Raw genomic sequence first — 13,264 nt, 5'->3', positions numbered from 1 at the left:
GCTAATTGTTGAACAGGCAGGGGGCATTCTTACTACCTCATTTCCAAGTGTTTAGAAGAATAATAGTCCCCAATTTAGACGTAGTATATAAACTAACAGTACATTCTACAGGAAAGACTTCACTAAGGGGATGGCCTTTGAGCTAAGTCCTGGTTAGTTGACTGGCTGGGACAGATTTTTTTTTTTTTTAAATAAATTTATTTATTTTTTAGCTGCATTAGCTCTTCATTACTACGCGTGTGAGCTTTCTCTAGTTGAGGCGAGCAGGGGCTCCTCTTAGTTGCAGTGCACAGGCTTCTCACTGTGGTGGCTTCTCTTGTTGAGGAGCATGGGCTCTAGGCCTGGGGGCTTCAGTCGTTGTGGCACGCGGGCTCAGTAGCAGTGGCGCACAGGCTTAGTTGCTCTATGACATGTGAGATCTTCCCGGACTAGGGCTCAAACCCATGTCCCCTGCATTGGCAGGCAGATTGTTAACCAATGCACCACCAGGGAAGTGGGACAGATCTTAAGATCTGGAAACTGTTGGAGTGGTTTGGCCCTCACTGGAACATCCTAGACCCTGATAGTCTGAGAAAGGCCTGACAGGTACTAGATGACCCCAGGGCTCCCAGGATCCAGTATGGCTTCCTCAGCCAAATTATGACAAGGCCTCTACAGCCACATAACCACTAACTTCTGTGATGTCATAAATAACTTTAACTTCCCTAGTCACCTCATATTCTCATTTAAGCCTCTGCTCAACAAATTCAAAATGATGTAATCACACAAAATAAATCACATTCCTAACACAATTTACATTTGGCCATGTTGCTAAAGTGACCTTTTTCCTCCTGATTCCCATACCAATAACTGTGCCTTTTGGAGTACTGTTTTGGTTTTTCTTTTCCTCTTTTCTTACTCTTATTATATTGCCTTTTATACTGCAAACTTAGAGGAGATGAATGCATCACAAAATTGGGGGAGGAAACGTTGCTACACAGGTAAAGCTGCCTTCCCAGGAAGCAGAAGCTAGCTGCATAAGGAGTATGTCCCATAACCTTCTCTAATAAGATTATAGAAAAGGGAAACAAAAACTCAGACTGACACAAAGTCCTTGGTTGAAGTTTACTGCAGGCCTTCCTTCCACTTTAACTTAAACCCAAAGAATTTATTTCCACTGTATTCTACTGTCTAGAATAGGAGAGTTAAGTTTAAAAAAAAGTTAAAAAGGAACAGGTGCTTAAGAAAACCATTTTAAATTTATCTGGGGAAGAAAGAGGTCCTAATGAAATCTGGTTTCTTAAAATGTACTGACTCTAGCTAAGCGTCAACTAAACAGTACTGCCCTGTATAATTCATAACATGGTTTTCTCTCAGAGTCTTTGTACTTGCTGCTTCCCCTGCCTGCCAAGGTCTTCCCCTAGACATCCACGTAGCTCATCCCTTTACTTGCTTCAGGTCTCTGCTGAAAAATCTGGTCAGGGAGACTTTCCCAAACACCTCATCAATAGAGCCATCCCTACCAAGGCCCACCCACCAAAGTTCCCTATGCTCTTTATTTTCCCGTTTTATTTCTCTCCGTAGCAATAGTCATCACCTGAGTGCTTTTTTCTTTTTTTTTTTTTTTTAAGTATTGGTCTTTCTTCTTCCAATAGTACATAACCTCCACAAGGAATGTCTGTTTTATTCCCTGCAGAAGCCTCATACTGGGAACAGTGCCTGGCAAGTCATAGGCATTGAATAAATATTTGTTGAATTAATGAAAGAATAAATAAATGCAATTTTCAAAGATGTTTTTGAATTCCTAAGAATTTTTATTATGCACTAAAATAATTTTTCTCTGTAGGATTGCTTGAAATATGATCATGTAAATATTTGGACTAAAAATCTTGAGATTTAAGTCCCAGCTCAGCCATTAATTTCTTGTGTAACCTGGTTAGATCATTTCTTGGAGTTTCACCTTGTGTGTCCAACATACGGCTTGCAATCATGACTCTAAAATCCAACACAAAAAATAGATTCCATAGATAAAAATTCTCTATGCACGTCACCTTTAGTAACATATGTATTACATACAGCAAGGTACAATTATAAAGGGTAATTAATTTTCAAGAAAGTGTGGTCTAACATGTGCTCTATTTTTTTTTTCTGGAAGGTCCAATCATCTAAATCACTGAATTCAAAAAACATTATTTTTTTGGCAACTGACAAAATTTAAGCAGAGACTATTAACCTATTTCCATGTTTAAGCTATTTCTTTGCCCTTTATTCTACTTTGAAACTTGCTATGGTCCCTTATCTCCATTTCTACAATATTACAGATCTCATGACACATAATGCCTCATGCAGGCACCAAACATTTGAAGACGCTTTTTCAGCTCTACTTGGAAAACTATGCCAAGTAAATTATCCAGCAAGCTAAAGACCTGGGGGAAATCAAGATGGGATGTACAGGAATAATGACTAAGTCTGTTATGGGAAGATCATATTTAATTAGATGAGACAATACATGTAAAGTGATTCACATAGTGTCCCCGAAGATATTCTAGATATGTTAGCTAACGATTATTATACTTAAAGAATCTCTGGGCTGATAAGAATCTCAAAAGTTCACCCTAGGATATCTATGACTCTTCCATCAAATATTTAAAGAAAAAAGTCTCATTTTCCTAATCCAATAAAGATCACTGGTCACAACTGTGCAAAACGCAACTCGGTGTGGATACAAATAAAGATCAACAAAGCACAAGTCTTAACCAGTCTCCTCTACTGCCTGCTCGAAGAATGGACAGACATAGCAAACAACCTTCGTGCAGAACCTTGGGATCAAACAGCTGTCCTGCCGCCACCCCTAAACTTTCCCGCCAACTCCCGGCTCCCTGCCTTCCGGCAGCTGGGGATGCCCTTTGACGCCTATTCCTCCGCCCCTAGTTCCCGTCATCCTCCCGGCTCTCCCGTTCCTTCAGCCGAAATCCCGCGTTAGCTAGGGCTGTCCGAAGTCTCGCGAGGGTGACCCCGTTGCCCTGGTAACGAGTGCTGCGCCTCGAGTGGAAAGGCGTGGCTGCGGCCGCTAAAGTGCGGCCGCTAAACTGCAGCCGCTTTCCCTCCAGTCGCGGGGCGGTAGGTGTCACGGGCAGGACGGCAGCTGCCGGCACGGAAGGGACGAGTGGCCTGGCCGGGGGACTGGGGGCGAGGGCGAGGAGGCCGACGCGGGGCAGTGAAGTGCCGAGAGGAAAAGTTCCTGCGGGAAACGCGCGCGCCTCAGAAAATGCGCGGCTCCCTCCCCCGCCGTGTCGCGAAGTGAGTGTGGGAGGAAGACTTGGCCCCCGGGAACTGTGGCTCTGCCGTCCTTCCCGCGGAGGAAGGCACCGTTCCTGCCCCCAGACTGTCCCGGCGCAGCTGTGCGAGGCCGCGCCTGCTGTGGCGTCTCTGGCTTCTGACGTGGAAGATCCGCGCGGAGCGCTAACGACATCCGTCTGTGTGTGCGCCTCTCCTGAAGCTCAGGTCTGCCTCCGCACCGGGTCAGCACGTTGGTGCGCCGGATGTGCTCCTGGAAGGAAACAGAACCAAGATTTATGCTAATCCAATTTTCCAGATTTGGAGTCGTGGTCCCCACAGGGAAACTTCAGTCTCACACTACTGAAGGTATCACCCATAAGACAGACTTCTCTGTTGCTATCGTGGGAGCTTGGGCTTTATTTTATGTAGCCCACGCTCGAAAATCTAGTTTTTGTGGACAGGAGCGTAAACCAGTAGATTCAAAATTAGTACATTCCTTTGGTCTCTCAAAAATAATGAGATCTTGACAAGGAATTTGTATTATTTCATTGTCTTCATCACCACTTAAGAGGATACTTGCATAGGAGGGTTAATGGTCATTGTCGATACAACCTTCAGATAACTGTTGAAATCCCAGTAAGACTAATATGATCGAATATTAGAACAGAGACAGTATCTACCGAATATTAACCAAAATATAGAGAAAAGAAAACCTGTTGTCACTTGAACTTTTGGTCAAATGAAAATTAAGCAGGAAAAAAAATAACGATATTGCCACAACTCAGTGCTTGGATAAGTAAACTGTAATCTTTTTTTGATTAATGGTCTTTTCAGTGCCCCAGCATCATTCTGAACTTGCTGTCCTATCGCTGTGTGGCATTTAATCGTAAATATAGAATGTAAATGATTTGGCTGTGTACCCTGGAAATTCCTTTTTCAATTAAATGACTTACTTCATTTGTCTTGTATTGTGACTTTGTCTCTATCTTACAAAAATGGAAAATTTCTTCAAATCTTTGAAATTAAAGGTTTAATTAGTTGCGTCCTAATTTACTTTTTAGAGAAGCCCGTTGTCATTGTTAATTAAATAAAATTGAAGATACTTGGGGGCACACATTTAATGTGTACCTAAAAAGAAAAGCGTCAAATAAGTTCCTTACAAATTGTTTTACAGCCTACCTACATAAGAAATTTCGAGCCAAATATAGATAGAGATGTCAGAAGATTCAGAAAAGGAAGACTATTCAGATAGAACAATCAGTGATGAAGATGAATCAGTATGTTTTTCTCAACTTTATTCTATTTAGAAGTAAAACTGATTATAAAATAAAAATTCGCAGTAAAAATACTATAAATTCAATTGGCTGTAAAAATCAATTGGATATGTAAATCACTTGTCATTGATGTTGGGAAAATTGAAAGCAAAGCCATTACTGTGTGCAGTATGTCCTTTCTATCAATATAGAAAGAGAATCTATATTGATTTTGGGGGTTTTTTGAGAAAATGTTTTGGGCTTCCTAGGTGGCGCAGTGGTTGAGAATCCGCCTGCCAATGCAGGGGACACGGGTTCGATTCCTGCTCCAGGAAGATCCCACATGCTGCGGAGCAGCTAAGCCCGTGCGCCACAACTATTGAGCCTGTGCTTTAGAGCCCGTGAGCCACAACTATTGAGCCCATGTGCTGCAACTACTGAAGCCCACGCGCCTAGAGCCTGCGCTCCGCAACAAGAGAAGCCACTGCAATGAGAAGACTGTGCACCACAATGAAGAGTAGCCCCCACTCACTGCAACTAAAGAAAGCCCGCGCACAGCAAAAAAGACCCAACACAGCCAATTAAATAAATTAATTTTTAAAAAAGTCTACTGAGTTTTATTAAAATGTGTGTAGTGAGTAAATATTAGGGTTTTATTTTTATAATTCATGTCCACGTATTTTCTTATATGTACTAATTCTATGTTACATTATAATGTGTTTCATAAGTGAAACCTCCTATTTCTAAACCTATTGTGTGCCACCATAGTAGGTTTCATGTAGCACTGTTGTAACAAATGAAAGTACATGGAGGAAGAAAGTGGGGAGGGAAGAAACAAAATGCAATAGTTAAAAATATTTTGTCTGGTCCCAGCACATATTTCTAAGAAATTTCCTTCACATTTTAGTAAAGTATAAATTATCTATGTAAGCTAAGGTCCCCAAATAAACTCCCTAAATGATGTATAACCCTTTAAGTCAGTGGCTTTCTGTTTCTTTTGTTTCTTCCTTTTTTTTTAAATTTTATTCTTAATTTAAATTGTTTTGCCAGATTTACCAAGGATCTTTAAACTGTACCTTCTCTACAGTCATTAATATGACCTTACCTTGTGGAAGAAGAGAAATGGAAGATGAAAACTTCGTTTCAGGATATTTGAAGTGTTGGGTACTTTGAGACCAATAGCCAATAATAATCCTTTAATTTTCTTCATTTATAAAAGATTAAAGAAACACTCAATTATAAGTACTAAGATAGATGTAAAAAAATTCTGGATTAGGAAACTTGGTTTTTGAAAGAGGAATATTTTAAAACTCTCTTGTTTTAGGATGAGGATACCTTTATGAAGTTTGTAAATGAAGACATCCATCAGTGTACACTTTTAACAGGTTTGAAATTACTCATATATTCTCCCTTCTCTTTCTGTTAAGACCTTAAGTGGATAAAAATGAGAGAAAGCTAGAAAAAAAAATCAGCGTGAATAATATAGGAAATTATTCTGTTATTGGTAAGGAGAGATATATTTACTTTTATAAGAATATTTTGGAGTTCAAACATTTTCTTTAATTGAAATATAGGTGATTTACAATATTCTGTTTCAGGTGTACAGAAAAGTAACTCATTTGTATATATGTATTTTTTTCAGATTCTTTTCCATTATAGGTTATTACAAGACAATGAATATAGTTCCCTGTGCTGTTCAGTAAATCCTTGTTCTCATCTGTTTTATGTATAGTAGATTGTTAATCCCATACTCCTAATTTATCCCTCCCCCTCCTTTCCCCTGTGATAACCGTTTGTTTTCTGTGTCCGTGAGTTGGTTTATGTTTTGTATATAGATTCATTTGTATTCTTTTTTAGATTACATATATAAGTGATATAATACTTGTCTTCCTCTGTATAACTTACTTCACTAGGTATAATATTCTTGAGGTCCATCTGTGTTGTTGCAGATGGCAACATTTCATTCTTTTTTATGGCTGAATAATATTCCATTATACATATACCACATTTTCTTAAGCCAGTTGTCTGTTGATGGGCACTTGGGTTGCTTCCATATCTTGGCTGTTGTAAATACTGCTGCTGTGAACACTGGGGTGCATGTCTCTTTTTTAAGCAGAGTTTTAGTTATTTCTGGATATATACCCAGGAATAGTATTGCTAGATCATATGGTAGCTCTACTTTTAGCTTTTTAAGGAACTTCTATACTGTTTTCCATAGTGGCTGCACCAATTTACACTCCTACCAATAGTGTAGGAGGGTTCTCTTTTTCCACATCCTCTGCAGCTTTATTATTTGTAGACTTTTTTTTTTAAGAACTTTTATTGAGATACAGTTGACATACAATAAACTGCGTATATTTAAAGTGTACAATTTGATATTTTTTTTCTTGTTAGTAATGTATATATGGCAATCCCAATCTCCCAATTCACTCTCCCCCCAACCCTCCCCACTTTCTCTACTTGGTGTCCATATGTTTGTTCTCCACATCTGTGTCTATTTCTGCTTTGCAAACTGGTTGATTTGTATAGTCATTCTGTGAGGTAATACCTCATTGTGCTTTTGGTTTACATTTCTCTAGTCATTAGTGACGTTATGCTTCTTTTCATGTGCCTGTTGGCCGTCTCTATGTCTTCTTTGGAAAAATATCTAAATAAGTCTTCTGCTCATTTTTTGACTGGGTTGTTTGTTTTTTGTTTGTTTTTTATTTTTATTGGAATATAGTTGATTTACAATGTTGTGTTAGTTTCAGGTGTACGGCAAAGTGATTGTTATACATATATTCATTTTTTTCAGATTTTTTTCTCTTATAGGTTATCACAGAATATTGAGTTGAGTTCCCTGTGCTATGCAGTAGGTCCTTGATGGTTATCTATCTTATATATAGTAGTGTGTGTATGTAATCCCATGCTCCTGATTTATTCCTCCCCCGCAACGTTTCCCCTTTGGTAACCATAAGTTTGTTTTCAAAATCTGTAAATCTGTTCCTGTTTTGTAAATAAGTTCATTTGTATCATTTTTTAAAATTAGATTCCACATATGAGTGATATCATATGATATTTGTGTTTCACTGTCTGACTTGCTTTACTCAGTATGACAATCTCTGGGTCCATCCATGTCATTGCAGATGGCATTATTTCATTCTTTTTAATGGCTGAGTAATATCCCATTGCATATATGTACCACATCTTTATCCATTCCTGTTCTTGGACATTTAGGTTGCTTCCATGTCCACTATTGTAAATAGTGCTGCAGTGAACATCGGGATGCATGTATCCTTTCAAATTATGGTTTTCTCTGATATCTGCCCAGGAGTGGGATTGCTGAATCATTTGGTAGCTCTGTTTTTAGTTTTTTAAGGAACCTCCATACTGTTCTCCGAAGTGGCTGTACCAATTTACATTCCCATCAACAGTGTAGGAGGGTTCCCTTTTCTCCGCACCCTCTCCAGCATTTATTGTTTATAGACTTTTTGATGATGGCCATTCCAACCTGTGTGAGGTGATACATCATTGTAGTTTTGATTTGCATTTCTCTGATAATTAGTGATGTTGAGCATCTTTTCATGTGCCTGTTGGCCATCTGTATGTCTCCTTTGGAGAAATGTCTGTTTAGATCTTCTGCCCATTTTTTGGGTTGTTTGGGGGGGGAGGGGGTTTCTGTTTTTGTTTTTATGTAGACCTGCATGAGCTATTGATATATTTTGGAGATTAATCCCTTGTTGGTCACTTCATTTGCAAATGTTTTCTCCCATTCTATGGGTCTGTTCATTTTGGTTATGGTTTCCTTTGCTGTGCAGAAGCTTTTAAGTAGATCCCATTTGTTTATTTTTGCTTTTATTTTCATTACTCTAAGAGGTGGATCAAAGAAAATATTGTTGCAATTTATGTCAAAGAGTGTTCTGCCTGTTTTCCTCTAGGGATTTTATAGCCTCTGGCCTTATTTGAGGTCTTTGATCCATTTCGAGTTTATGTTTGTGTATGGTGTTAGAGAATGCTCTAATTTCATTCTTTACATGTAGCTGTCCAGTTTTCCCAGCACCACTTATTGAAGAGACTGTCTTTTCTCCATTGTATATTCTTGCCTCCTTTGTCACAGACTAATTGACCATAGGTGTGTGGGTTTATTCTGGACTTTCTATCCTGTTCCATTGATCTATGTGTTTATTTTTGTGCCAGTACCATACTGTTCTGTAGTATAGTCTGAAGTCAGGGAGCCTGATTCCTCCAGCTCTGTTTTTCTTTGGATTGTTTGGCTGTTTTGGGTCTTTTGTGTTTCCATACAAATTTAAATTTTTTTTGTTCTAGTTCTGTGAAAAATGCTATTGGTAATTTGATAGGGATTGCACTGAATCTGTAGTATAGTCATTTTGACAATATTGATTCTTCTGACCCAAGAACATGGTATATCTTTCCATCTGTTTTTGTCATCTTCAGTTTCTTTCATCAGTGTCTTATAGTTTTTAGAGTACAAGTCTTTGTCTCCTTAGGTAGTTTATTCTTTTTGATGTGATGGTAAATGGAATTGTTTCCTTATTTTCTCTTTCTGCTCTTTTGTTGTTAGTGTATAGGAATGCAAGAGATTTCTGTGTATTAATTTTGTATCCTGAAACTTTACCTAATTCATTGATGAGCTCTAGTACTTTTCTGGTATCATCTTTAGGATTTTTTGTGTATAGTATGTCATCTGCAAACAGTGACAGTTTTACTTCTTTTCCAGTTTGGATTCCTTTATTTCTTTTTCTTCTCTGATTGCTGTAGCTGGGACTTCCCAAACTATGTCGAATAAAAGTGCCAACAGTGGACATCCTTGTTTTGTTCCTGATCTTAGAAGGAATGCTTTCAGCTTTTCACCATTGAGAATGATGTTAGCTGTGGGTTTGTCATATGTGGCCTTTATTATGTTGAGGTAAGTTCCCTGTATGCCCAGTTCTGGAGAGTATTTATCATAAATGGGTGTTGAATTTTGTCATATGCTCTTTCTGTATCTATTGAGATGATTATGTGGTTTTTATTCTTCAATTTGTTAATGTGATGTTTCACACCGATTGATTTGTAGGTATTGAAGAATCTTTTCATCCCTGGGATACAAGATGGTGTATGATCCTTTTATTGTAGAATGAGCTGAGGAGTGTTCCTTCCTCTGTAATTTTTGGAATAGTTTGAGAAGGTTGGATGTTAAGCTCTTCTCTAAATGTTTCATAGAATTTACCTGTGAAGCCATCTGGTCCTGGACTTTCGTTTGTTGGAAGTTTTTTTTGGTTTTTTTTTAGTTTTGTTTGTTTTAATTTATTTATTGGCTGTGTTGGGTTTTTGTTGCTGCACACGGGCTTTCTGTAGTTGCGGCAAGTGGGAGCTACTCTTCATTGCAGTGCGCGGGCTTCTCATTGAGGTGGTTTCTCTTGTTGTGGAGCATGGGCTTTAGGCAAATGGGCTTCAGTAGTTGTGGCACACAGGCTCAATAGTTGTGGTTCATGGGCTCTAGAGCTCAGGCTCAGTGGTTGGGGCACATGGGCTTAGTTGCTCTGTGGCATGTGGGATCTTCCCTGGCCAGGGATTAAACCTGTGTCCCCTGCATTGGCAGGCAGCTTCTTAACCACTGCGCCACTAGGGAAGTCCCTGTTGGAATTTTTTTAATCACTGTTTCAATTTCAGTATTTGTGGTTGGTTTGTTCATATTTTCTGTTTCTTCCTGGTTCAGTCTTGGAAGGTTGTACCCTTCTAAGAATTTGTCCATTTCTTCTAGGTCTTCCATTTTATTGGTGCATAGTTGTTTGTAGTAGTCTGTTATGTTCCTTTGTATTTCTGTGGTGTCCATTATAACTTCTCCTTTTTCATTTCTAATTTTATTGATTAGAATAAATAATAGCTTATTATTTATAGCTTTTGTTTAGCTATAATTTAGTTATAATAATATATATTATATAATTATATAATAGTATAAAAACCTCTCCCTTTTTTTCTTGATGAGTCTGGCTAAAGATTTATCAGTTTTTTTATCTTTTCAAAGATCCAGCTTTTAGTTTCATTGATCTTTTCTATTGTTTTTTCTTTGTCTCTATTTCATTATTTCTGCTCTGATCTTTGATTTCTTTCCTTCTACTAACACTGAGGGTTTTTTTTGTTCTTCTTTCTCTAGTTGCTTTAGGTGTAAGGTAAGGTTGTTTGAGATTTTTATTGTTTTCTGAGGTAAGATTGTATTGCTGTAAACTTCCCTCTTAGAACTACTTTTGCTGTGTACCATAGGTTTTGGATCGTCCTGTTTTCATTGGCATTTGTTTCTAGGTATTTTTTCTATTTCTTCTGTGATCCATTGATTGTTTAGTAACATATTGTTTGGCCTCCACGTGTTTGTGTTCTTTACAGTTTTTTTCCTGTAATTTATTTCTAATCTCATAACGTTGTGGTCAGAAAAGATGCTTGATATGATTTCAGTTTTCTTAAATTTACCAAGGCTTGATTTGTGGCCAAAGATGTGATCTATACCGAAGAATGTTCCATGTGCACTTAAGAAGACAGTCTATTCTGCTGCTTGTGGATGGAATGTTCTGTAAGTATCAATTATCTGGTGAATGAGTCATTTAAGGCCTGTGTTTCCCTGTTGATTTTCTGTCTGGATGATCTGTCCATAATGTTGCTTTTTCTGTGCCTGTTTAAATGATCATGTGGTTTTTGGCTTTCCTCTTCATAATGTGGTGTATCACATTGATTTGCATACATTAAACTGTACTTGCAAACCTGGAATGAATCCAACTTGACCATAATGTATGATCCTTTTTATGTATTGGATTTCGCTTACTAATATTTTGTTAAGGAATTTTGCACCTGCATTCATCAAAGATATTGGCCTGTAGTTTTCTTTTTTGTAGTTCCTCTGTCTGGTTTTGGTATCAGGGTGATGATAGCTTCATAGAATCAGTTTGAAAGTGTTCCCTCGTCTTCATTTTTTTGCAGTAGTTCAAGAAGGATCAGTATGAGTTCTGCTTTGTATATTCCATGTAATTCCCCGGTGAAGCCACCTGGTCTTGGACTTTTGTTTGCAGGAAGGTTTTTTTTATTACAGATTCTTTTTCACTTGTAGTGACTGGTCTGCTCAAGTTATCTGTTTGTTCTTGACTCAGTTTTGGCAGGCTGTGTATTTCTAGAAACAATTTGTTGGCATATAATTCCTCATAGTATTCTCTTATGACTTTTTGTATTTCTACAATACCAATTGTTATTTCTCCTCTTTCATTTCTTATTTTGTTTATTTGGGTCCTCTTTTCTTCTTGGCAGGCCTGGCTACAGGTTTGTCGATTTTGTTTGCCCTTTCAAAAAACCAGCTCTTGGTTTTGTATCTTTTCTGTTGCTTTTTTGGATCTATATTATATTTATTTCCTCTCTTATCTTTATTATTTCCTTCCTTCTGCTGACATTGGGGTTTTGTTGTTGTTGTTGTTGTTGTTCTTTTTTAAATTCTTTTAGGTGGTAGGTTAGGTTGTTTTTTTGAGGTTTTTTTTTTTCCTTCTTGAGGAAAGCCTATATCACTATGATATAGTGATAGAACTGCTTTTGCTGTATCCCATAGATTTTGTAAGTCTGTGTTTTCACTTTCCTTTGTCCTCAGGTATTTTCTGATTTCTTCTTTGATTCCATCACTTACCCATTGGTTTGTTTAGTAACATGTTGCTTAGTCTTCATATGTTCATTATTCACCCATTTTTCTTTCTGTGGTTGATTTCTAATTTCATACCAGTGTGGTCAGAAAAGATGCTTGAGATAATTTCTGTGCTCTTAAATTTGTTGAGGCTTGTTTTGTTGGTCTACCCTAGAGAACTGTTCCATGTGCGCTTGCAAAGAATGTGTATTCAGGGGCAGGGGGCTTGATGTAGTGTCCTGTAGGTATCAATTAAGTCCAACCGACTGTGTCATTTTGGACCTCTGTTACCTTACTGATTTTCTATCTGGAAGATCTGTTCATTGATGTCAGTGGGATATTAAAGTTTCCTACTGTTATCATATTCCCATCAATCTCTCTCTCTATGTCTGTTAGTATTTGTTTTATATATTTAGGTATTCCTATATTGGGGGCATATATGGTAATGAGTATAATATCCTCTTCTTGTATTGCTCACTTTTTCATTATATGCTGTCCTTCTTTGTCTTTCTTTATGGCTTTTTGTTTAAAGTCTATATTTGTCTGATATGACTGTTGCTATCCCTGCTTTCTTACTGTTTGCATTTGCATGAAATATCCTTTTCCATCACCTCACTTTCAACCAGTGTGTGTCTTTTGCCCTAAAGTGAGTCTCTGTAGGCAGCATATTGTAGGTGTTTGTTTTTTAATCCAATCTGTCACTCTCTTTTGATTTGAGAATTTAGTCCATTGACATTTAAAGTAATTATTGATAGGTATATACTTATTGCCATTTTAAAGCTTGTTTTTTAGTTGTTTTGGTAGTTCTTTCTTGTTCTTTTCTTCTTTTTGTTTTTCCTTTTGTGCCTCAATGTTTTTCTTTTGTATTATAATTGAGTTCCTTCCTTTTTGGTTTTTATGAATCTTGTATTTTTTTGATGTGTGGTTACCTGGTTTTCAAGTATGTTAACACATAACTATATCTACTTGCTTTAAATGGATAGTCACACAAGTTTAAACACATTCTAAAAGATTTATGTTTTTATACTCCCCTCCCCTACATTTTGTGATTTTGATGTCCTATTTTACATCCTCATGCTTATCCTTTTACCATTAATTGTAGTTATAATCACTTTTACAT

General features: G+C 37.5%; 2 protein-coding genes across 8 annotated transcripts in view; one reads left to right on the top strand and one right to left on the bottom strand.

Annotated features, from left to right (window-relative positions):
- Positions 1-2,462: 2,462 nt before the first annotated feature.
- Positions 2,463-13,264, bottom strand: part of CYREN (cell cycle regulator of NHEJ) — a 132,644-nt gene continuing 121,842 nt past the window's right edge. The window contains exon 3 of the mRNA XM_057730516.1: positions 2,463-3,529. Within this exon, the coding sequence (XP_057586499.1) occupies positions 3,107-3,529 (423 nt within the window). The 3' untranslated portion in view covers positions 2,463-3,106. The remainder of the gene's footprint in view (positions 3,530-13,264) is intronic.
- AGBL3 (AGBL carboxypeptidase 3) overlaps positions 3,505-13,264 on the top strand; it is a 106,991-nt gene continuing 97,231 nt past the window's right edge. For all 7 annotated transcript variants that reach the window (XR_009053083.1, XM_057730515.1, XM_057730513.1 and 4 more), the window contains exons 1-3: positions 3,505-3,624; positions 4,433-4,535; positions 5,836-5,896. Coding sequence is in view for 6 of the 7 variants with exons in the window: in XM_057730515.1 (XP_057586498.1) it covers positions 4,473-4,535; positions 5,836-5,896 (124 nt within the window). In the remaining variant the exon portion in view is untranslated. The remainder of the gene's footprint in view (positions 3,625-4,432; positions 4,536-5,835; positions 5,897-13,264) is intronic.

This window comes from Hippopotamus amphibius, chromosome 4 (assembly GCF_030028045.1).
Source record: "Hippopotamus amphibius kiboko isolate mHipAmp2 chromosome 4, mHipAmp2.hap2, whole genome shotgun sequence".
In the NCBI taxonomy this organism is placed as follows: Eukaryota; Metazoa; Chordata; class Mammalia; order Artiodactyla; family Hippopotamidae; genus Hippopotamus; species Hippopotamus amphibius.
The sequence above is the reverse complement of the archived record's forward strand: the minus strand, read 5'-3'. Positions and strand labels throughout refer to the sequence as shown.